The sequence below is a fragment of the Simochromis diagramma genome, unplaced genomic scaffold (assembly GCF_900408965.1).
Source record: "Simochromis diagramma unplaced genomic scaffold, fSimDia1.1 OVJJ01000107.1, whole genome shotgun sequence".
Taxonomy (NCBI): domain Eukaryota; kingdom Metazoa; phylum Chordata; class Actinopteri; order Cichliformes; family Cichlidae; genus Simochromis; species Simochromis diagramma.
This window is the reverse complement of record NW_024387209.1, coordinates 5,784,348-5,808,891: the sequence shown is the minus strand read 5'-3', so window position 1 is coordinate 5,808,891 and position 24,544 is coordinate 5,784,348. Positions and strand designations below refer to the sequence as shown.

General features: G+C 41.0%; 1 protein-coding gene across 4 annotated transcripts in view; it reads left to right on the top strand.

The window, feature by feature from the left end:
• Positions 1-21,729, top strand: part of LOC120746085 (inactive dipeptidyl peptidase 10-like) — a 126,500-nt gene extending 104,771 nt beyond the window's left edge. For 3 of the 4 annotated variants that reach the window (XM_040051354.1, XM_040051353.1, XM_040051355.1), the window contains 11 exons: positions 1,200-1,247; positions 4,511-4,600; positions 4,793-4,862; positions 5,368-5,496; positions 5,586-5,642; positions 7,356-7,410; positions 8,495-8,594; positions 9,232-9,290; positions 12,819-12,888; positions 13,128-13,201; positions 16,408-16,984. In XM_040051354.1, coding sequence (XP_039907288.1) covers positions 1,200-1,247; positions 4,511-4,600; positions 4,793-4,862; positions 5,368-5,496; positions 5,586-5,642; positions 7,356-7,410; positions 8,495-8,594; positions 9,232-9,290; positions 12,819-12,888; positions 13,128-13,201; positions 16,408-16,536 — 881 coding nt within the window. In that variant the 3' untranslated portion in view covers positions 16,537-16,984. Of the gene's footprint in view, positions 1-1,199; positions 1,248-4,510; positions 4,601-4,792; positions 4,863-5,367; positions 5,497-5,585; positions 5,643-7,355; positions 7,411-8,494; positions 8,595-9,231; positions 9,291-12,818; positions 12,889-13,127; positions 13,202-16,407; positions 16,985-21,685 lie in introns of those variants that run through there. The other variant, XM_040051356.1, reaches the window with a different exon arrangement.
• Positions 21,730-24,544: the final 2,815 nt, after the last annotated feature.

Genomic DNA, 24,544 nt, shown 5'->3' with positions numbered 1-24,544 from the left:
CTGAGGTGTGCTTAGGTTCAGCATTTTGGTTTTTGTTAAATAATGACACAGTGTAACATGTCGTGCTGTTGTTCATCTGAGGTTTTATTTAAGTAACTTTAGAACCTGGCGAGGAACACATGACTGTATTATGTCCCCATATGTAAAATCTTATAATTTAATTAGATTTTCCAGTGTAAATCAAAAACACTTGTTTTTATTTTACATTTTTAACAGACGTCATACACTAGAACTAATCTGGGTACCTGGAGCAGAGGTTGTTTGTCTCACTGTGTTGTTTATAAAACTATAAAGCCCTGTTTGCATTTTTAAATCAGTGATCCAGACGTCTATTAAACCTCCAGTGGTTTCCAAATTTTCTGCACCCAAAGCTGTCCACGATACACTGCATGCTTGCTTTTATATTATCAGAATAGTATTTTATTCTATTCTGTACAGTTGTGTACTGTATTTATTCTTATTGTATTCAAATTTTTGCCTCATAACTTTTGCACTGTCCACTTCCTGCTGTGACAAAACAAATTTCCCACGTGTGGGACTAATAAAGGTTATCTTATCTTATCTTATCTTATAGCAACAGGAAGCAGCCTTATTCTGGTTCTTCTTTTTGATCGTGTTGTGAAATGAAGCCACTTTCACTCATGATGCCTACAGTTTTCTTTAGTTCAGGAGCAACATGTGGTGCTACAGCCTATCACAACAGTCAATCACATGCCAACAAGCTTCACTAGCTCATAAAATCTGCTCATTCTTGCTGCCTCTGTTTCCCTCTGAAGGCGTGTTTGGTTTCCGGTTGGCTTTTTGGCTTCTTTGGCTCCATGCTAGCCATGCTAGTTTATTTCTCCAGACAAATAACGCACTCAATCTAAAGCCAGACAACACCATCTATCGACAACATTGTTCACTTTTACTTTCTAATATGGCAAATGCAAAGGAAAGCTGCATTTAGAGCTTGGCTGAGAGAATTAAACCTGATTGAAATCTCCAGTTTCACTCTTTTTGCTTTAATCGCATAACAACTGCAGAAATAAAAATAAAAATACTCCTGATGTTCAGAATAAGTTGTTCTTTTTTGCTTTTGCACGACTGATAATTGGTCAAAACACAACCTAAAGCAGGCTGCATCAGCATGGAGCTTTTTATTCACAAGCACACAGTCATCTCTCTCCCTCTCTCTCTCTCTCTGTCTCCCATCGCAGGTCCCGGAGTTCCAGCTGTGCTGCTCGTCAGTCTCGCCGACGTGGACTGTGAGTGGAGTCTTTACTCCGCCTGATGGTGTTTGTGCGATGTTTGTGTAGGGCGGGCAGATGTGCTTTTTTCTCACTTCTGCTCTGAAATGGAAAATAGTTTTCTGCAATTAGGCGACATCATCTCATTTGTGTGGAAACATGAGCAGCTGCTGGATTTGGTGCCAGACCGCGCTCATAATTTCTGCATTTTGGAGGCGTTTAACGTCTTTGTATCACAGTTTAAATGGGCGGGTGTCATCGCTTAGTGTTTTAGAAGAGCTAATCATCAGCGGGGCTGCAAGGGGAATTCATTAAAAGATTGTGAAAGAGTGGATTTGGATACCATCTGTGTAAGTTAGTGGTGCACTGATAGAATGCCAGAGAGAGGACACCTACACTACATTTCCAAAAGTATTCACTCAGCCATGGTGTTCCAGTCACCTTCATGGCCACAGGTGGATGAAATCAAGCAGCTAGCTGTGCAGACTGCTTCTACAAACATAGTGAAAGGAGAGGTCACCAACTTCATGCACAGTCAAGGTTATAATCGCGGCAGTGACACCTTTGCTTTGCCGTGTGCTTGTGCTTCTTCAAATGCACATGAGCTGCAGAATTTTCCGTTACACAAAAGCAGGAATTAAAAGCTGAATTAAAGTACAGTAACAGTTTCCATGTGTCTGTTTTTAGGAGAAATCACCTCAAAACTACAGGGCAGCCTCGTCGTGTCGAGCCACATTGTGTTGTGTTAAAGTCAGGCTGAAGTAACAAACGTAGTTATGTTTTCTGGGGTTCCTTTTGTGAGAAATTCTTCCAAATGCTGAAGTTTTCAGAGATAACAAACCAGATGCTTGTCGTGAGAGGATCAACTTTCTCCAAAAAAACGTGCTTGTTTAAAAAACATCACCAAGCTCACTGTTGTTTCTCAGTGAGTGTATTACTGCCACTTGCTGTGGCACTTGGAGACTATGGGGGGCAGACGAGAACCCACTGAAGGTCCAGGGCTGAAAAATAAATCCACAGCTGAAGTACCAAAAACTGTAGTTCTTCTAATGCCTGTTTGAGGTGGACTCTGTCAGAGGGCTGATTGGAGTACAAGGCAGAGGCAGACACTCGAAGATGGAGAGGAAAGGAGCAAATTCACCTTTTATATACAATCAACCAAGTTTCCTTATGCAAGTTTTCCTTAGAAATAAGATGGGGGGGAGGCAGTATGAGAAATCAGATATAGTTCATCAGAGAACACCACCATGACTGGTCTGCAATATGGATTATTTATGTTGCTTATCAACAAATGCTTTCAGCCTGTTCATACAGTGGATTTATAGCCAGTTTACCCAGCAGCCTTTGCTGAAGCCTGGTGTGTTTTGCAGCCACATAGAAAATAGATGAATTACGACTGAAGGTCTCCCAGTGCATTTGCTGCATAAATGAAGCAGAGAGAAATTAAACAGCCAAGAGTGACAGCTGTCAAGTTAAGTCTGTGATTTTTATAGTCCAGTATTACAAACAGCAAATCTTTCTCGCGGGGGTTTCACAATCTGCACCAGCTGCACTCAGACTGATTTGAAAAAGGCAAAAACACGCTCAAAAAACATTTTGTATTAGGTAATTTGGGAAGAGTGACTAATGAAGCATCCCTCTGATAAGACCCTGCTTTGCAGTAATAGCATCTTGGGAAACCTCCTCAAATAATGAGTGTAAAGGGTTTCCTATAAAAGGACATTTTCCTTAAATAACAGGTAGAAGGTGAGTGGTCATATTCTAAGCAGGGTCATGTTATATTGAGGCCTATGTGGTGTTTTTGGAGAGAACTGCAGGTGTGGTGGGTGTTTTTCTCCTCAAAGGTGATTTTGATGTGTTGCCAAGCCAGAAAATATTTACTGGTTGGTCTGGTTCATGGTCATCAGTAAACCAGTCTTACACTGCAGGTTTTTCCCTGTAATCCATACAGTAATGAACTTTCTGAACTCTTCTAGCTGATCAATCATACATCAGAGGCAAAGCTCAAATGAGAAACTGTGAGCATGTTAATAAAACTGCAAGTTAGACCTTTTGCTATTAATCAATGAGGACCTGATGGAAAAACACCAACACAATTAGCTGCTCATTACAAACTCACATATGAGTGTCGTGTACCTTTTAATAGACACCTCCTGTATGAGGCATCTATTTATGACACTGTTTAGTCTTTCTAGCCACGATATCGGCTGTGTTGTAGTTGGATAAACATTAGCAAGTTTTACATTTTACTCAAGCAGGCTCATAATCCATGCTACATGCAGCGGCCTCGGTCTGCAGACCCTCAACTGAGATAAGTAAAAACACCATGCAGATCTACACAGCTGTTTGAAGGTAGGGGTCATCCTCTATCAGGGTCAATATTTGGTGAGAACAGAGAGTCACGTGCTGGGTTTTTCCACCCACAGGAGGTAACAGTGAAAACTACCACACTATACCAACTTTATTTGTAAAGCACTTTACAAACAACCACAATGAACCAAAGGAGAAGATGCAGGTTTTAACGAGATTTAAAAACGGACAAAGAGAAATTGTTCCACATTTTAGGAGCTGCAGCAGTGAAGCCATGGTCCCCTCTGAGCTGAGTAGAACAAAACTGTAACGAACAATAATTTCCCCTAGGGATCAATAAAGTATTCTGATTCTGATTCTGATTAGAAAACGAATTATGCCCCATGATTCAGTAGTTTGTGAATACACCTCTAACAGCAATAACTTGAAGTAATCTTTAGCTTTAGCCGTTAGACTGATGGACTCAGGGAGTGCAGGGTGTCCTGTGGCTGTAAAGCAAGCCTAAATCATGACTCCTCCACCACTGTGCTGACAGCTGGTATTAGATGTTTGATTTTGTGCTTTCTGACCAAACATCTCGATTTTGGTCTCTTCTTTCCAAAGGACATTGTTCCAGAAGTCATGAACTTGAACGTTTATCATGCTAACTGAGACCTGTAGAGTCTGAGATATAGCTCGTGAATAGCAACGTCAAGTCATGACTTCTTTTTACTGTGCCAGCTAATCCTGAGGTGAGATTTTGTGAAGTTTTTGTATGTGGAAAAAAACCCTGTTTCAGTCCATAATAATATTTACATAAAAAAATAACAGTGGCGTAGTAACCAGCAGTCGATGAAGTCTTGATAGAAAAACACTCAGAGAATTAACTGCTCCGCTCCGAGCATCCTGGACCTCTTAGCACCTTTTAATGATTTTTCTCGTCTTAATAACAGCTTTGTTGCACTCTGATAAACATGATTTCTTCTTCACAGCATATTTCGTCTTGGAGAACAACCTCCCCCTGCGCTCGGCGCTGGAGACTAAAAGGATGATTCGGACGGAGATCACTAACACAACCTTTGGTACAAATTATCTGCACTTAACAGCTGTGCTAGTGTGTGAGCTTCATGAGATAATTGAGCCACTCCGAGAGTAAATGACACGAGCGTGTTTGAGTCTGTGCACCTGTCGTCATGTTTGTGTGTCTGTGCGTGCATTTTTTTTTTTTATCCCCGCCTCGTCTCCAGCTAATATTTCTGCATGTCTTCTCACAGGGCTGCCTCTGAAGCTCATCTATCCTCCTGACTTCTCTGACTCCTACATCTATGGCCTTCTTCTTATTGTGTAAGCCTTTTCCACTTTATTACATTTGCCTTTTTTATTTTATTTTATCGCAGCACTGTGAGCTTCAAAGGCCAGACTCTGTGAGGACAGCTAAAAATGAAACTGCAGTGTAGCTGCAGGCTGTCGGACACATTTGTGGAGATGAAAATGGATGTTTGAGAAAAATTTAAATGTCATAGCTAAAATCAACCTGCAGTTTTATATACATGCGGACTGGTTTCAGAAAGACGTGGTTATACAGAAGTCTAAACGACCTTCAGTTCCCTTCATTTATGTCCTTAGTTAACATTTTTCTCAGGGTTTATGCCCTCGGTGGCTAGTTTTAAGTCTTTCTCAGTACAGCATGATGCTCATTTTGTAAATTATGGTGACCATTAGAGCAAAAATGGGTCAGGGCCAAGGGTCAAAATGCTTCAGTGAAGCGCCACTCTCACACAGTAAACTACAAATATGTCCGGATCTAAGAGTCAGTACATTAATGTGAGTAAAACAACCTTCCCGACAGCGACAGCTCTCCAGGCACCCAGACGGTGACGGAGGAGTTCAGGCTGGAGTGGGACTCGGTGCTGGCAGGATTGGAGCAGGTCATCGTGGCGCGGATTGATGGCAGGGGGTCAGGGTTCAGAGGTCAAAGGTAACAGTTTTTGTTTTTTTTAGTAACAGAAGTTGTTTCAGTCCTTCCTGACCTCACAGGTAGTCTCTTTGTCTTTTGTCCTCTGGCAGTTTTTCACAGCAGAGGCTCGGCATAGCGGACGTGGAGGACTACATAGCAGCTCTGAAGTACGTAGCGTCCACCCTGGAGTACCATTTCTCTGTTAGACAGAGATTTCGTCAGAGCTTCGCAGATGACTCTGTGGTGTTCTTGGGCGGGAAAACATAAACAAGATGCATACGTTAAAAAAGTTAAAAAGCAAAGCAAAACGCTTAAATGATCTATAACAAGAAGCTTCTGAGTGCTGCTTTGTATTTTGTATATATTCATTTCGTTTTCTTTGTTATTTTTAAAATTATTTTAAGAAGTTTGAAGTATGTAGTGCCATAAAACCCAAGGTCAGAGTGAAGTCAGAGGTCAGATGTGACACGATATTTGTAGGATGTTCATAATTCTTTCCTAAATGTTGCTGATACAAACAAAGAAAGTTTGACCTTAATAAACTTGTCAGAGTTCCAAAGTAACGTAATATATTTAAAATCCTCCTGTTTGTCATTCCCTACATGTCTATATGCTGTCAATACACGATATGGCAGTAAGAAACATTAATGATCACTTTGACTTTCAGCTCAATCTGTTGACCTTGAAGAAGAGGTCAGAGGTCAAATGTGATTTGAGGTTTAAACCTTTATATGTTACTTTCTGTACTGACGACACACCAAACTTGTGAGAATCATAGTTTCTGGGTTCTAAGGCTTTTTGTCATTTTTCGACCAGTAAGTTGACCTTGAAGACCTCGATGGACGTAAGGCTAATTTTAATGACTTGTTAATATGAGTGCACCTTACTCGCCTACAGAGTTTTATCAAAATTCATTTAAACCTTAAGAGCTTTCATGTTTACAGACAGAATGAAGCACACATGTAAATGCTACCGAAAACATAACTCCTTGGCCCGAAGCAACTAATTGAGTTTGTGAACAGAAGAAAGTCAATCGAATCTCTGTTTCCAGTTTTCTGGATATAAAGGTGCTTGTTTTGTGAGCTCTAAACATCTTTGAAATGCACATTTTAGAGCTTGTCACTGTTTCTTAAAAAAAAAAAAAAAAAAAATCCATCCATTCGCTTATCCTTTTCAGGGTCGCAGGGGGCGCTGGAGCCTATCCCAGCTGTCATAGGGCGAAAGGCGGGGTACAACCTGGACAGGTCGCCAGTCTGTCGCAGGGCCAACACAGGGACAGACAACCATTCACACTCACTCGCACATTCACACCTAGTGGCAATTTGGATTATTAACCTATCCCCACAAGCTGCATGTCTTTGGACGGTGGGAGGAAGCCGGAGTACCCGGAGGGAACCCACGCAAACACGGGGAGAACATGCAAACTCCACACAGAAAGACCCCGGCCTGATGGTGGAATTGAACTCAGGACCTTCTTGCTGTGTGGCAACAGTGCTAACCACCGTGCCACCGTGCTGCCCACCTTAAAAAAAATAAAACATTTAAATGGTCATTTTTACAGCTGTTACACCTTTTATTAGAATACTGGAGGCCACACCGCTTGATGAGATGATTAGAATGAGGTCTGGTGTAAGTGATTTTTGTTCAAAACTTTGGAAGATGTAAAGAAAAAATTTATTTCTTTATGAATAGTAATATTTCTGAGAAAACATAAATTTGCATTCAAAAACTTCTCTCACGGCTTTGACCTTTGACCTTCCTTATGGAGCTTCAGCCGAGTGTGTGATGTGTGAAATGAAATATAAAGTTATAATTACCTCTCTTGCTTTCTGATACCCACTTCCTCTCCACTCGTTAAAAATAGCCGCTGTGTTTTTCAGTTTCCTGGCGGAGCGGCCGTTCATCGATCGCACTCGTGTTGGAGTCTTCGGCGAGGTTCGTCTCTCATGCCCTGACCTAACCCTGAATACACGTGTGATCGGTACAGTAACTGTAGTGGCTGCCCAGTCAAAACTCTGATTTCTGTTTCCTCCTCATCCAGTGAATTAATCCCACAAAAAAGAGGAAATGAGATTTTACAAAGAAAACATGGTGAAAATGTACACTGCCATCATTAATTATAACAACTCAGTGAAGCTTCAGTCTGCCTATTTAAGAAGTAGAAACCAATGTGAATCCATTTCAGCTGCTTTGGTACAAAAAAAAAAAGAGGTGCACTGGAGTATGGAGGGCTGTGAGTGCCAAAATGAATTTATTTGATGTACTGAGGTAATTAAATTCCTCATTAAATTATAATTGAATATAATAATAATTAATTAAAATAATAAATGCTGTATTAACTGTTTTAAATGAAATTACTTAATATTAATTATTTGTATATTTAAATAATTTTTCATTTACAAATGTAATTATTTATTAATGACACCTTAAATGAATGATTTAATGATGTACTCAGTTAATTCATTTTGGCCCTTGTGGCCCTTCATTAGGAGGCAACATTTGTCATCATGCATTTGTCATCCAGGAACTACTTACAGGTTCTGGCCATAGGAGACTAGTTTATGACCTGTACCAGGAGGAACAGGAGTTTCTCTTGGTCTGAGTAGTCTGGGTACCGCTAGCTAGCACATGAAGGTCTGTGTGACCCTCCAAGGATACGCCTCCCCAAACCATCACTGCCAAACGGGCCACACTGGATGATGTTGAGCAGTGTATTTACTCTTTGAGCTACTTGTAATATAATGCTCCTGTTTTTAAACCCAGAACAGCCCACTAATACCACAAAAACCCAATTAAATTACACATTATTCCCTAAAATTTAGTTTTGTCTTTCTTTATTATTTTGTTAAAGATATTTCAACAGTTCTTGCTGCCAGCTGCTCTTGCTTGAGACCATATATAAATGTAATGAAGTACAGATCCATGCAGAGACTGCCATTTTTTGATGCTGTGTAAACACGATAGAAACGTCCTGTGTTTTCTCGGTGCAAGTGACGCTCCTCTAATGTCTCCCTTGCAGGGCTACGGTGGCTACCTTGCGCTGATGATGCTGAAGTCGACAGAGAAGCTGATCAGCTGCGCAGCTGTTCGCGCTCCTGTCACCGACTGGAGCATGTACGGTGAGCAGGAATTTGAATCCTCTTTAATACAACGCTCCAGAGACGCGGAAATATTTATTACTTCCGCTGCTGCTGCTGAACCCGGCTAGTCATTTCTCAGAACACAACATCTTTATCCTGCACAATCTTTTTCATGTGCACTGCCGGGGTAATGTCACTTTAATTATCCTTTGCGTTCGCTTTCGGGAATTCAGGGTTATTACATTTAAAGATGAAAAAGTTCTCGTCAGTTCTGGGAGGGAATGCTGGGCGTTAGCACTCCTGTCCAGCTCAGGACTTCCTGCTGGCTGTGAGTAGAGTTTAATAGACTGAAGTGTTGCTGCAAAGCCTCTGCTTCAAAGAAAGCGTCTCTCTCTGTCTGTCTTCACTCGTAAAAAGCAGAAAGAAGACGCCTTTCCTCCTCCGACTGTTCTTCCAGCATGAGTCAAAGAAGACTTCAACTTGTTTTTTGCCAATATGCTCGAATAATAAACTTCAAATGTGTCCTCTAACATAATGTGTGGCTTCTAGCTTATTCCAGTGCCATTGATCTGTCAGATCCTCCAGAAGGTCCATGCAGCACTTCTTGGTTTTATGTAAAGTTCTCAGGTTGTTGCTGACGTCATGTAACCTCTTTGATTTCCCTTTTCCCCTTCAGCCTCAGCCTTCTCAGAGAGATACTTCGGCTCACCTTCAACTGACGAGAGCAGATACCAAGTGAGCGTCTTCTGTCTTTTACCCACCTGCTTCTTTATTAACGGATGACTTAGATTCATTTCATTTTAGTCATAGTTTAAGCATTTAAACTCTTTTATTTTTATTCAACTAATTGTTGTAGCGTGAGCGTTCCTCCACACGGCATCTTATTTTCCTTTCCATCAAATGTGAAACGTGTCCATATGTCCGCTCGTCTCTTCCTCCCAAGCGTTTTCGAGAGAAACTGCGAGCACGTGAGGTGGTTGAGTCGTTTCCCGAGGGCAGCTCAAATGTGTATGTCTGATTACTTCTGATTGGATTACTTCCAAACTCGTCCCGCCTTGCTCACAACTTCATAAGTTCTGATTGGATCTCGTCTCTCCAAAGTGTCCATCAGTTTTTGTTTAGTTATCATTTGTTAGTTAATAAAATTAACACTGCTAAGAAATTCAGCTAAATGCGACTGGATCTGGGAAGTTGGATGTCCCTCATCAGATGTCGTGTCATGTTTGACCTCTGACCTCACATCTACGTTTCACATCTGCCTTTTTTAGGGGACGTCAGAAAGTATTACATGCTTAAAGAAAGTAGGGTAAGCTGCATATACTGTAGTGTAAAGAGTGAAGTAAATATCTCTCATGCTACCAGTATCTGATTTTTTTACTGCACTACAAACTGCTTAAAGTACGTTTAAAAATAACAAAGAAAACAAGATGAATGTATACAAAATACAGTACTGTTCCCTTAAAAGTAAATATTGCCCAGAGAGTGAGCCGGCTTGGCGGAGGTTTGTGCTCTCTGAGTGCTTCTTGTTATTATTAAATCCTTTATTTAAACAGGCAGTCTTATTGAGATCAACATCTTTTTTTTGAAAAGACAGACCTGTGTACAAAAAACATATACAGAAATTGAGACACATTATACACACAAAAAAAGAAAAAGGTGTGCTGGGGTTGTTGCAGGGAGACAAAGACGACCCTTTAAAGCGCTCCAGCGAAATCAGAGAATAGTTTTTTTTGTAGCTTGTTCCATTTATAGACAGCAATGTGTTTAAACAAGAAGCACAGCTGATGATAAAATGTCCTGTGACTTGACACCTTTATCTTTTTATCTTTACTGTGTTTAAACCGAGGCGTGGAGGTAAGCTGGCAGCCGTACAGGCTGCTTCATGCAGCTCAAATCTCTGAAACCAAGGAGAGTGCAAACTTAGAGCCACTTTAATGGGAAATGCAGCTGGCTGATGATGCAGGTGGCTGGGTGGGTTTCACCTTTACCTGTTTGATTCCCAATCATTTCTAAAATTTTACAATATAGCAGAGGTTAGACAGCCAACACAAATGATACAGCTCCCATTTTTTAAAAGTAAAGAACAACCAGTAAAGAAGAAGAAAACATTTAGGAACAGAGAAATGCCATCCTAAAAAAAAAAAAAAAAATCACCCAGCTGTCCTCCAAGTGAAGGTTGCAGTCAGAGAGTGTTTTTCTTCCTAAGTGGGTTGCCTGTAACTGGGCCAGAGAGCTCTATTTTTGTGACTCTCGCAGCAGGAGGGGTGGTCTGCTTCAAAAGTCACCCAGAGAAGGAAATGTGGCACGATCTGATCAGACAATAATCAGCAGGGCATCATCACTCACCCAGTCCTCCGAGATGCAGAAACAGACGGGTGAGAAAACATGCCGTGGTTGATGGCTGGCTGCGGGTTTGAATTCCAGCTGGGAACAAAATGAATGACGGCAGTGAGACTGAGACATCCTGTAATATTAAAGCTTCGCCCTCCCAGAGCAATCGCTATCAGTCTGGCATCTTGGTTTAAAAAAATGTTTTTTGCTTAGTTTTTAAATATCTTAATCCAAAAAAAGCAAATCAAAGAGCATGAAGGACAACAGACGGGATCATCACACTTAAAGTGGCTCACGTTACATCATGTGAGTCTAGCGCCTTTATTTCAGTGGCTTTAATTCAAGCAGACTAAAAATATAACTCTAAGGTCGAGTTTTTCCAGGCTAAATAAATATAAGAAATGACCTCAGATGGAAACACGAGCACTCAGAGAGCTCAAGTCACCCTCAAGGACAAGGGCTACACTGAAACTTTGTTTTCATTACAACATGCCGACGTCAATGTGTTACACTGTCATTGTGTTGCTAACAGTGATATCAATATCAAATGTTTTTACTCAACCGAGGTACTCGTGTCCCCCAAGTCCTGGTATATTGTTGTGAAGTTTGAAGACGATACATAAAAAGTTGTGGATAATCTAAAGTTTTTACTGATATTCACATTCGGTGTGACCCTGACCTGATTTTCACTAAAATTAAATCAGATTGAGCTATTGTTGGTAACTACCATCACACAATAATATCCTGAAAACTGTGGACGCTGGACTGCTAACAAACAGACAAACAAGGGGAGCTGATTGCATACTTCCTCGCTTCAGGGGGTGAAAAATACTGATGGCTGTCGGTTCTACCCCTCAGCCTCCTATTAGATTAAAAAGGCACCTGCAGCACAAATGCAGTGTAAAGGTCCAGTTTAGCGACTCTGATTAGCCAAGGTGAGGACTTGCAGGCTTAACCTTCCTGTTACCGCATCTTTGGGCTACAAGCCAGACTACAAACCAGTACTCCTAGTTTCAGTCCCAAGACTGAATGAAAGAAGAAGGTTGTGTCAGGAAGGGATTCCAGTGAAAAATATGCACCTAATCAAGCAAGCAGATAATCAATAATGTGAACCATGGAATGACGTGGAAACTGTGCTACTGCTGGCTGAAGAGGGAAGGGGAAGGCATGTTCAGAGGCAGTTAAAGAGAAGGAAAAGCAGGAGCGCCGGAGTGAGAGGAAGACCTCAGAGGAGGTTCATATAGTGAAGGATGGGCTGGTGTGACAGAGGAGGATGCCAGGCATAGCGTGAGATAGATGATCCAAAGTGGCGACCCCTTGAAGGAGCAGCTCAAAGAAGAAGAGACAAATAACCTATCATGCAGTTGTCATGCAGGGGGAAACAGGGCAGTTTGTGGCCTATAAACATGCTTTTTATTACTGTAAAGGTAAACATTTTAAAAAGTTGAATGGAGATGGATGCGCTTACTAGAGGAATGACAGGTTTGGCACGTCTACGTTGGTATAATTTTTCATCAAGAAGATGGTTACTTGCTTTAATAATCTAGTGATTTCCAGTATATTTAGCTTAAAGCTTCTGTTTACTGCTTAACTAATTCAGAGTCACGAGGGATCTGGAGCAGGGTAGACCCCAGATAGATGGACAGAGAAACATCTCACTCTCACATCCTCACCTAGAATCACCAGTTAATCTAACATGCCTTTAGACTGTGAGATGAAGCCAAGCTTGCACAGAGAGAGCATCAGCCAACAAGAAAAAATTAGCTTCTTATATATTTTTTCCTGTTAATGATCTTACAATCCGCCTCCTCAAGTGGAAACTTCACGATTAACTTTTCTTACACTTTTGACCCTTCAATCAAATTCTGATGCTTGTAATGTTATGACCTGATGTTAATGCGACAAATAATTTGATCTGTGTCCAATCTTCAGGCTTCCAAAGTGCTGTCCGGCATGAAAAATCTGGGAGGAACTCTATTCCTGGTCCACGGCACTGCTGACGGTATGCACATTTCCTTCATCCTCCTCACAGAACAGCAGAAACGGAGGATGTAATTTGACTTCATTTCACAATAACATCGTAGTAATGTGGGCTACTGAAGGTAGGCGTGAGTCTCACGAGCCTCTCTGCTATGCTGAGCTTTAAAACTTGACCTCGGCGAGTGCGGCGCCTTTTATCCAGTGGTGGAATTAACCTCTCCGACACTTATTTGCATGTCCTGTTTTTTTGTGTCTCGGCAGCCAATGTTCACTTCCAGCACTCGGCCGAGCTCATCAAGCACTTAATAAAGATAGGAGCCAACTACACTATGCAGGTAAACACTCGGCTCTTACAAAGAGTCTTTGCAAACAGCAGCTGTGGCTTTTAATTAAAATGGGTCATTCTTCATTATGTATCAGTGCACTGTTATGCAGAGTCTTTATTTACTCCAGTGTGGCACAGGAGATTTGCTGTCCTGTACTTGAGTTCTGAACTTCATTGTAAAAGTGTGACTTTTAGGAATTTTTTTAATATTTAAAAACTCACTTTACCCCACTTTAAAGGTACTTATGAAGAGCCATCATTCAATAAATAGCTTTAGTTTTGCTGATTACCTTATCACAGCTTAGCATGGTCACAGCTGGTCCATTTTTCACTTAAACATGTTTTAAAAACCTCTCTGTGCCAAACTTCACTGAAAAAAATGTGTTTTGTGACAATACTCGAAAACGGTTACGTTTTGGAAAATATGCTAAAGAACAAACCTGTAAACATGTTGCTTTTATGCTTATAGTAAAAAATATATATAATTAAAAACATAACTACCGGTAACGAGTAAACTTTAGAGATGCTGCTAGGTGGGTATTGCTGCCATTTGACTGACATTTGCTTCTGTTTCCAGTGTTTGAATTAAGCTAAGGTAAGATAGCATATAAGCTAGCAAAGGTAGCATATTTCTTAAACAGTGATGCATATCATCTGTTAACAAGAGAGCAATTCAATCATATTTACCTAAGTACAGCTGCAAATACTGTAAATCATCTCTTCCACAGTCTTACAGTGTCAGTAAAAATCCACCTTTGCTTTGGTTGCTGGAAAATTGCGACCTGTCGTCTGTAGTTTTTCGCATTAGCAAATTCTTGCCAGCTATTCGCTGAGCAGTTGTCAAACCGAAGAGTAAACGCTGCACTTTCTGTAACATAGTTTGGTGATGTGGTAAAACAAACTTTTACTTAGACATTCTCTATTTCCAGTTTGCGTTACACTCTTCAGTTTGACAGTCAGTGAATAGTTGAGGAGTGTTTGCTGACAACTTGGTGTCTTTCATACAAAAAAAAACTACAGACGACTGCAGTAATTTCCCAGCAACCAAAGCAATCACAAGGAGGTTTTGGTGCAGCAACTTCTTTGTAACCAGTTTCATCTGGTGATAGCCAGCAATCACTCTAAAAGCCCAGACTCAAATCTAAGTATCTCCCCAGAAAGTAGAGGAACCTGATTTTCTCTGATCCACAGATTTGCTCCTAGTTTTTCCACAGACAGATAAACAGATAAAAGCTTCTCACATATCTTGTTTCAAAGTGAGCTACGAGATAGGAGTGGGCAGATTGATCCAGATGTTGACAGTATTGATACTAAAGCTGGTATTGGTATCGGATACTAGCACGATTGGATTGATGCTCTCTTTGTCTCGTCTAAATTCAGCGCTTTGCTCCTGTTCATCAAGAAAGCAGCAACACTTTAAGCTGTTAAATTTTGAGCACTCAGAGGATTTATTTGTTGGGTATCTGCAGTCCAGTCACTACAGGGAGTGCAGAATTATTAGGCAAATGAGTATTTTGTCCACATCATCCTCTTCATGCATGTTGTCTTACTCCAAGCTGTATAGGCTGGAAAGCCTACTACCAATTAAGCATATTAGGTGATGTGCATCTCTGTAATGAGAAGGGGTGTGGTCTAATGACATCAACACCCTATATCAGGTGTGCATAATTATTAGGCAACGTCCTTTCCTTTGGCAAAATGGGTCAAAATAAGGACTTGACAGGCTCAGAAAAGTCAAAAATAGTGAGATATCTTGCAGAGGGATCCAGCAGTCTCAAAATTGCAAAGCTTCTGAAGCGTGATCATCGAACAATCAAGCGTTTCATTCAAAATAGTCAACAGGGTCGCAAGAAGCGTGTGGAAAAACCAAGGCGCCAAATAACTGCCCATGAACTGAGAAAAGTCAAGCGTGCAGCTGCCAAGATGCCACTTGCCACCAGTTTGGCCATATTTCAGAGCTGCAACATCACTGGAGTGCTCAAAAGCACAAGGTGTGCAATACTCAGAGACATGGCCAAGGTAAGAAAGGCTGAAAGACGACCACCACTGAACAAGACACACAAGCTGAAACGTCAAGACTGGTCCAAGAAATATCTCAAGACTGATTTTTCTAAGGTTTTATGGACTGATGAAATGAGAGTGAGTCTTGATGGGCCAGATGGATGGGCCCGTGGCTGGATTGGTAAAGGGCAGAGAGCTCCAGTCCGACTCAGACGCCAGCAAGGTGGAGGTGGAGTACTGGTTTGGGCTGGTATCATCAAAGATGAGCTTGTGGGGCCTTTTCGGGTTGAGGATGGAGTCAAGCTCAACTCCCAGTCCTACTGCCAGTTTCTGGAAGACACCTTCTTCAAGCAGTGGTACAGGAAGAAGTCTGCATCCTTCAAGAAAAACATGATTTTCATGCAGGACAATGCTCCATCACACGCGTCCAAGTACTCCACAGCGTAGCTGGCAAGAAAGGGTATAAAAGAAGAAAAACTAATGACATGGCCACCTCGTTCACCTGATCTGGACCCCATTGAGAACCTGTGGTCCATCATCAAATGTGAGATTTACGAGGAGGGACAACAGTACACCTCTCTGAACAGTGTCTGGGAGGCTGTGGTTGCTGCTGCACGCAATGTTGATGGTGAACAGATCAAAACACTGACAGAATCCATGGATGGCAGGCTTTTGAGTGTCCTTGCAAAGAAAGGTGGCTATATTGGTCGCTGATTTGTTTTTGTTTTGTTTTTGAATGTCAGAAATGTATATTTGTGAATGTGGAGATGTTATATTGGTGTCACTGGTAAAAATAAATAATTGAAATGGGTATATATTTGTTTTTTGTTAAGTTGCCTAATAATTATGCACAGTAATAGTCACCTGCACACACAGATATCCCCCTAAAATAGCTAAAACTAAAAACAAACTAAAAACTACTTCCAAAAACATTCAGCTTTGATATTAATGAGTTTTTTGGGTTCATTGAGAACATGGTTGTTGTTCAATAATAAAATTATTCCTCAAAAATACAACTTGCCTAATAATTCTGCACTCCCTGTATAAAGCAAGGAGACTCAAGGACAGACATTTCTATTGTGGTCAAAACCTTGAGCACATTCGAGTAAAGTGAACCTTGAGTGAAGAAAGTGAAGAATAAATCTTAAAGCTTACTACAAGAATTTTTCCAGAGGTTGTTCAGATCAGATAAATTCTCTCCTCTTTCTGGGCCAGATCTTCCCAGATGAAGGCCACTTCCTATCAAGACGCAGCCAGATTCAGCTGACTCACTCCCTAATTGGATATTTCAGAGGATGTCTCCTCGATGCGTCATCGTTACTCAACCAACGGGATGACGAGTGAGAGGGAACGGGCTCGCTACTGTTTCTGAGCGTGTGTGTGTGTGTGTGTTTTATACCTGTAGCACAATGTTTGACAGACAGGAAAAGCTTCTTATTGACATATCAGAATAGTCTGTGTCACCTCAGTAGAAATAAGTTTTCACCTGCTGTCAGAGGTTGTCAGTGACTGTCCCTAGATTTATCACCTCTTTCTTTTTTTGTCCTGGTGGCACAAACAAGCCTGTGAAAGAAGCATTTAGAACTGTTCAAGCTTCAAACTGTGAGAAAACTGTGAGATCTTGTTGGAGTTGTTAATCGGAGTTCAAATATAATTGAGAAATTGCATTTTTTTAACCTTTAAGGTTTAGATTAGTTTAAAATCTGTGAATCCTTGTTGCCTAGAGTTTAACGGCTGATTCAGAAACCTGTTGTTCAAGGTGTGATTGAGACGTTCCTCCGTCAAAACAACTTAAAATGGTCCATGTATTCAAATATCACCAACCAGCACAAAAACCAACTCCTTTTTCCAGTTTATTCCTGATCATTAGTAGAGGAGGAGCTGTTTGAGGCAGTGTCCCAGTGAGGCAGATGTGTTAAAATACAGCTAATGCTACAGTCACACCAGGGAAAACAACAGCAACAAGTGGACATCCAATCTTGTTGCCTTTTAAATTATTGCTTCGACTTCGGTGCGTCGAGGCAGTGATGAAACTGTAAGGTGTTTATCTTACGGTTTAACCCTCTCAGGCTCAAATTAAGTTTTTGTTGCTAATGCACAAAAGAATACCTGCAGTGGTACTTCTGAGTAAAAAAAACTCATAAAATATGTATGTGGGGAAATCAGGTTGTTAGCTTTTACTTGTTGCAAATCTGCAGCGCCTGCCTTGAGAGGGTTAAGGCGCCTTGAGGCAACTATTGTTGTCATTTGGCGCTATATAAATAAACCTGGATTAAATGGCAGTGTGATGGAGTCGATCTGCTTTCAGTCTGTGATTAATTGGGGTCATGTTGACAGTTTGAGTTTGTGAGAATACAGCCGTAAAGGCTGATAAATCAGATAAAATCAAAGATCTTTTGCCAACTACATGCACAGAAACTCACACCAGTTACAACATCACAGATTTGAAACAGAAATTCCTCCACAGATAGTAACATAGGGTTTTTTTTTATTTTTAAACAATACAACCAGTTGAGTCGAGCCTCTTATTGCAAAGCATCTCAGCGTTGTACCAGGAGTTACTGCAACTTGTTGGCAATCAATCTGAGAGCGATTGCAGTCGGTCAAAAGGCAGCCTGCAAGTGTTTGGAGACAATCATCACAGTTTGTGCTTTGGTGTCATGGAATCATTACACTTTTTATTAGCAGTGTTGGTGGATATGTAACTCATTTTTACGAGATGAAGGGACTCGAACCCTCAATTTCCTGATCCGACGTCTGACACCTTATCCATTAGGAAAGTGGTCACACACTGAAGCACAGACTTACTTCTGGTATGGTTTGTAAAGACGGGACTCTTGGCTCACACCTTGCATCAACTGTTGTGTCTTTCTCAAAATATTAAAGCATAATGATACCAACGATACCAACCTGACCCAGAGGTCAAGAATCTTCCAGAGCTGAGAGGATAAAAAAGTAGAAAAACATCAGTTTTATAGATAAAGCCATGATTAAAAAACCGACTTCAAGGGCGTTTTCAGGTCATGTTGTTACCTTCTTTTTCCTTTTGATCTACGTCTCATTTCCCCGGGTGTTTGTGATGCTATCCTGTGGATTATTTATGTGGGGGCAGCTTACAAAGTTTGACTTATCAAGCTTATAGACAGCAATAGTGCTAAACAGATGTACGACAGTTACAAGATCTTTTTTTAAGCACGCTATGTTTCCTTGTCCTTACTGAAACAGAGAGTTATTTATTTATTTATTACATCTAAGAGTAGATATTTACCATTTCACACCAGTTTTTTTGGTGTTGTGCAGGTGTGGAGGAGCTTAATAGCTACTCATAGTTTGGCCTGGACTACATTTCAGGACAGCCTACTTTGGTTTAATTTTTCTCATGGGTATTTGAGCAGCTCTGTTGCAGGTTAAATTGTGACATTTGGCTTATAATGTATATTTTATGCTGTAATTTCTTTTTTTTTTAGATAGCTGCAGGCCGTTCTGTTTTTGTATATTTAAGTATGTGGTCCAAAACTTGGTATAGAATCACCTTTGACTGATTAAGTGCCAGAAGTTTTCACTGTATTTGGTTCTGTTGTTCTCCAACTTCAGTTTATGCATTTCCAGCTGCTTCAAGCCTTTTCTTTCGTAAATACATCGTGGTTGTAGTGTTATCCAGAAAACACTGCAATAAAAGCATAATAAATGTTATGCCAATACGACACCCGAGAGCGCTCCTCACTGTGATTACGGCTCTGAGAGCGATTCCCACAATTACCGCTCGGCCGCTCACAAGTGCCATCAATCACAGAGACGAGCATCCTCGGCGAGGTTCATCTCCACACGAGGATAAAAACAGTTGCAGGAGTTGGCGTGCGTCGGGGGTGAAAAATCCCCCCAGTGCTTGGCTTGCAGGTAGTTGCCATGACAACTGTTTTGGTAGCCCAGGATACGGCCACTCTCATAATTCATTCAGAGATGAGCGCTGTGCATCGCGGAGCGAGCAGCTGCTGATGCAACATACTCAAAGCCATATGTATCTGTGCTTTGTAACATGGAGTCCGTGAGGGGATGGATTTTGTTCTGGGGAGGGTGGGAGGGAGGGGGGCAATGTGGATGTGGGATGAGTGATGAGAAGCTTATTGTAAATTTTTTTGCTGTTTTAATATTAAAGAATGATGAAGAAGTCATGTTTGAGCTGTGAGAGTTTCTTTGTTAAACACAGGAACACCTCGGATCTCAGTTAGGCTCATAAGCATGGACTGTATACGAAAGATGCAAGGCAACAAGTTAAATCAACACAAAAAGTGTCCAAAAGTTGATTCTGTTCATCTGGACGTAGCGTTTTGTGGGAGAACTGTACAGTACAATGTACTGTTTATAAGATTGGGGAAACCTGCTGATAGGTTTGTAGCTTGAACCTATTCGCTGGAACGTTGAAGACAATATAATTACACAGAAAGCAAGACACGAAGTAGGCAAAGTTCTTCATGTTTCTTGTGCTCGGGAGAGAACCGGACAAACGCCGTTCCTTCGCTTGACCCCAGTTGCTCTCGTCCGCTCCCCCGTAACACTGCTCTTTTATTGAGGTTACATGAATATGCATAGGTTCATTAACATATGACGTCTACATACAAACAAAGAGTACCTTGCCTGTGTGTGTGTGGGGGGGGGGGGGTCAGACTGTGGCCCCATAAACGACTTCCCTTAACCTGCTGGTCTGGAAAATCCAACAGTTCATCTATATGTAAAAAAGCACTTAGACTAAAACTGACATAGCTACGTTAATCCTACCGTAAAACAATAAAACAAGGTACGACCTCTTCCCATGCTCCCAGGATGTAGGTGTGCATTCCTGGAATGCACACAAAGCCTTTGCAGCCTGCTAAAGATCAGACATCCTATCACTACACAATTGATTATACACCTCTAAGCATATATGGTTAAATATTTCTAAGCATAAATGAAAATCAACAATACAAAACCTAACACCTGCAGTCATCTGAGACTGAAGAAGTCACTTGGATGAGTGACGAAACGTTTCTCCCACAAAACGCTATGTCCAGATAAACAGAATCAACTTTTGGAGATTTACTTACCCGGATGATTGAGCATGCATCAAGACAAACACAAAAAGTGGTTAAGCCTGAATTCTCGCTAATGTCCAGCAGGGGTGCCTGGCTGGATAAAAGCCTAAGATCTCCGCCACAAGGCGTAGAGGCTGCTTAACAACCTTCAGTCACTAGGGAAAGATGTACAGTATATTTGCAAGAGGCTGATGCAGTTTGCTGACAGTTGGCAGGACATCAGCTGCAGAGAGATGCAGTTTGCACTTGACATTCACTCTGAGCTGTAGTGAAACTTGAAAAAGTGCAACACAGACTAGAAATGGAGAGCGTTCACCTTTGGCAAGCAACCTGCTAGCAACCAAGGCAGTCACAAGAAGGTTTTTCAGTGCAGTATCATATATCCTCTTTGTTACCAGTTTTAGGCTAGCAACCCCTAGCCAACCGGATGGCGAATGCAAATTTTGGCCTAGCAACCAGATGGTGGTTGCCAGATGACCACAGACTGGTCTCTAAGCCTGTGTGACTACAACTTAAATGAAAACCGCCCTCTGCATCACTGGTGTCTTTCTGTGAGAGCTTCAAAGCACCTTGGGGGCATTCCAAAAGCGGAGCTCAGGGGTCTTTTATTTTGAAAATTGACTGGATTCTATATGGTATTCCTGTGTCTGACTTCCTGTCCTGTGCAGCTTCTATCAACAATAAACCCAGCTCTAATTTGAGAATTTGGTAAATGGCCTGGGTCTTACATTGTGATCTTCTACTCAAAGACTCGAAACACGTTTTACAACATGTCTAATTCACAATCTCAGTCCTTTCTATCTGACTCACCTATTCTCATAACGATCGTGTAATTTCGCAGGACGAATTTGTGCCATTTAATTTTTCTGGAAAACGCTCACTGTTTTAGGATTTTTCACATTTGAATAAACAATAAACAGCTCCGGTACTTAAAAAAAAAAAAAATCTTGCTTAAAGATACTTTGAAATGCAGACTGGAGCATCCTGGGAACAAACCACCAATTTTCCAATTGGTAGATGACCTTTACACGTGTGAAACTAAAGTCTCGCAAGTTTAACGTCTTACTGAATACAACATGATACTCAGTAAATTATTTAAATTATCTGTTCTGGTTCAGAAGGAAATAGGAAGTACGTGCTCATTGGCTAACACAAGTTATAAGTCTTAGAAGATGGTTATTTTTATGTTTGTGTTTAACTGCGGTACCTTACATTTTGTGGTATTCCTTTACTAAGCTTTTATTGTTCTAACTACCGTATCTAAAGTAAGACCAATGTCTTACTAAGGTCTATAAATATATTAATATTGAGTTAAGAATAGTGTTCATAGCTCTCTCCGCAGAGCAGAGATTGTTTTCAGATGCATCAGGGGACACTCGGCGTCTTCAGTAGCATCATACACATAATTCCTGCTGTCATTTCAGAGTCATTCATGAACATGTCCGCAGTGTTTCCCAGCCTCATCGTCTCCTGTCCTCCATCCTCTAACCCACATTCCTCAAGCTACAAGTAGGTTCTCGTATTTTCTGTGTAAAGTGTCTGTTTGGCATTAAAGTTACAACAGCTGTCTTAACTTTCAGCATGAGTTGATATTTTAAATGTAGACACGGGTAAAAACAGCAGACTTGTTGTCCACAGGCATCAGTTTTCCACCAGTGTGTGGTTAAATCAAGTTTTCCTTTGTTAACTTCTTGGGCCTTTGTACCTGAATAATTTCCTCCCTTCATTTGCAGCCAAAGTAGTGTACAGTCAGCATTTTCTAGGTAGAAATGATTAGTGGCTGTTGTGCACAAATCAGCAGCATTTCCCTATAGACCACTTCAGGTCTCGGCTCAGTAGCAGAGCCTGAAGATTAGTCAGGAACTCGATGTGAAGCCTCCACCCATCGGTCACTGCTATGACTAAAAATGGTGCCACATTTGGCTTTACAACCTAGAGAAGTGCACCTCTTATAAAAATTCAGACATGAGCTGAGGAAGGGTGAAAATGCTTTGTGAACATAATAAATTAGCAACAACATAGTTGCCTTTAAAATTTTCCAAAGTTTAAATTATTTTCATTTTTTTTCTTATAAAAATGAAACAAAGCAACTGTGAACTTCACATATAGAGTATAACTTATGCAAAATGTGGTTAGTTTGCACTAATGAGACTGGGCTTTACATATGTGCTACTTTCTCTGGATATATTTGTTGCACAGCAAGGTAAATTTGGCACATTTTATATTTACATGACCTTGCTGGCATTGGCCTGTTGATGTGGCACTAAACCTATTTCCAACAGCTGTTTGTCCAGCTGCTGCCTCCTGAAATCCAGTCATTTTCTTAAGCTGGGTGCACACAGGACAGCTGATTCTCAGACTTGAAGGATGGACAGCATTGTCTTTAGATGTTTGACATCACAGAGTTGGCTGCTGCAATGGACTCTGGACACAGTTTGTGGACAAATTTAAATGTAGACAGTGTCACGAGGACCATCTCACAGTGTGACTGCTGCTACAATCTGTTGGTCCTTGCCCAGTAAGAGAGGTTCATAGTTGGTGAACAAAGATAACCTGGGGAGGAAAAAAAGTCCATCATGCAGTGATCCAACTTGAAATGGCAACTTAATACTGGCAAAACAAGGTTGAACAGATTAGAAAGAGTGGAACCCCCTGCTCTTATACACTGTTGTGATTTAGGAATGTTGGTAACAAGAAACAATTGTATTGATATATTTGATAATGCTGCCGAAATGGTGATCTGTCACTGAGTAAAAGAGACCTTGCTGTAAAGTAACAGAGCTACCACTGCACCACCAGTTCATCATCCATATTCTGCTTCTTATCTGGGTCCAAATCAAGGCGGCTGCAGGCTAAGCAGAGATGGACCAGGCTTCCCTTTCTCCAGCCATGTACTCCAACTCACCTGGAGGAACATCGAGGAGTTGCCAGGCAAGCTAAGAGACATAAATGAGCCCCGGTTCTGCCCCTGGGTTTCTGTCCTGTAGGGAACACATAATCTAGGAGGCAATCTAGTCAGATGCCCAGATGCTCCTTTTCAATTTGGAGGAGCAGTGGCAGTACCCTGAGTCTGAATGACTGAACTTTTTACCCTATCTCTAAAGGAGAACTCTGTTCTGCCGCTTCTATCTGCTGTCTCCAATATCGCGACCATAGGTGAGGGTAGGGATGTAGATCGACCCCAATTTATCAGTCTCTCGCTCCCCTCTCCTTTCAGTCATGAACAAGACCCCAAGATACTTAAACTTCTCCAGTTGAACCAGCAACTCGTCCCTCACCCAGAGTGGACTCTCCACCTTGTTCCTGTGTTCTACCAAAAAAGTGATATCCAGTATTAAAACATATTGAATGGCTTGTTGCCCTTGAATATGTCAAACACGTGCCAAACATGTTTCTCATGAATGATATCAAGTCATTTTGAGCCAAAAAGAACAATCCTGTTACAAAGTAGGAGGTGCAATCAGTTTTTGCCAAAGAGTCTTGTAGGTATCCTTTATTTATGCAGGTAAAAGTGTAATTGATGTTAAAATGTCTTTTTCAAGAGAGATCTGACCAAGGGGGCAACAGAAATTGCAACTACAATAACAGTTCTGTACATATATTGTAATTTTTCCACATATATATAACCCTTTGTAATTCTTATCTACTGTCATTTATTAATATAAACAAGGAATTAATTCAGTTCAATTCAGTTGCATTTATGTTGTATAGTAAAGACCCTACAATAATAATAGGAACAATTTCACATAGAAACATTGGAAAACACCTTCTGACCACCACCAGCTGAGAGCAATGGCCTCAAACTCAAGCCAACAGACTCACATCCTCTGCAAAAAAAACGAAGATGAGGTCCTGAGGCCATGGACACATTCCTCCACTTGGTTCTGTCTAGCAATTGTACCCATTACTAATTCTTCCCCTGTCAGAAATTTAGAGGACCATCTCAGAAGTGCTGATCAATAACATACCAAACTGAACAGATGGAATTAAAACATGAAAAATTTGGGGGTTTTAATTAAACAGGGAGAGCATCTAGTTGAGCATTGGCAGAGGAAACTTGTTTGAAAGACGTGTCCTCCAAGTTAATCAGAGAAGGGCTTATTGAAACAAATCACAGTTATGTTTGTGCAGTCTGCATGCATTAAACCATAATATCCATAAATTGCTCACATCACAGCATGTATGCACTCTTACAGGTGTTGAAGGCCACCATTGTAAACTCTATTGCATTTCCACCAGCCCCAAAAAAGGTTGAAGAAGGTTGATTTCAGTGACCTGATTGT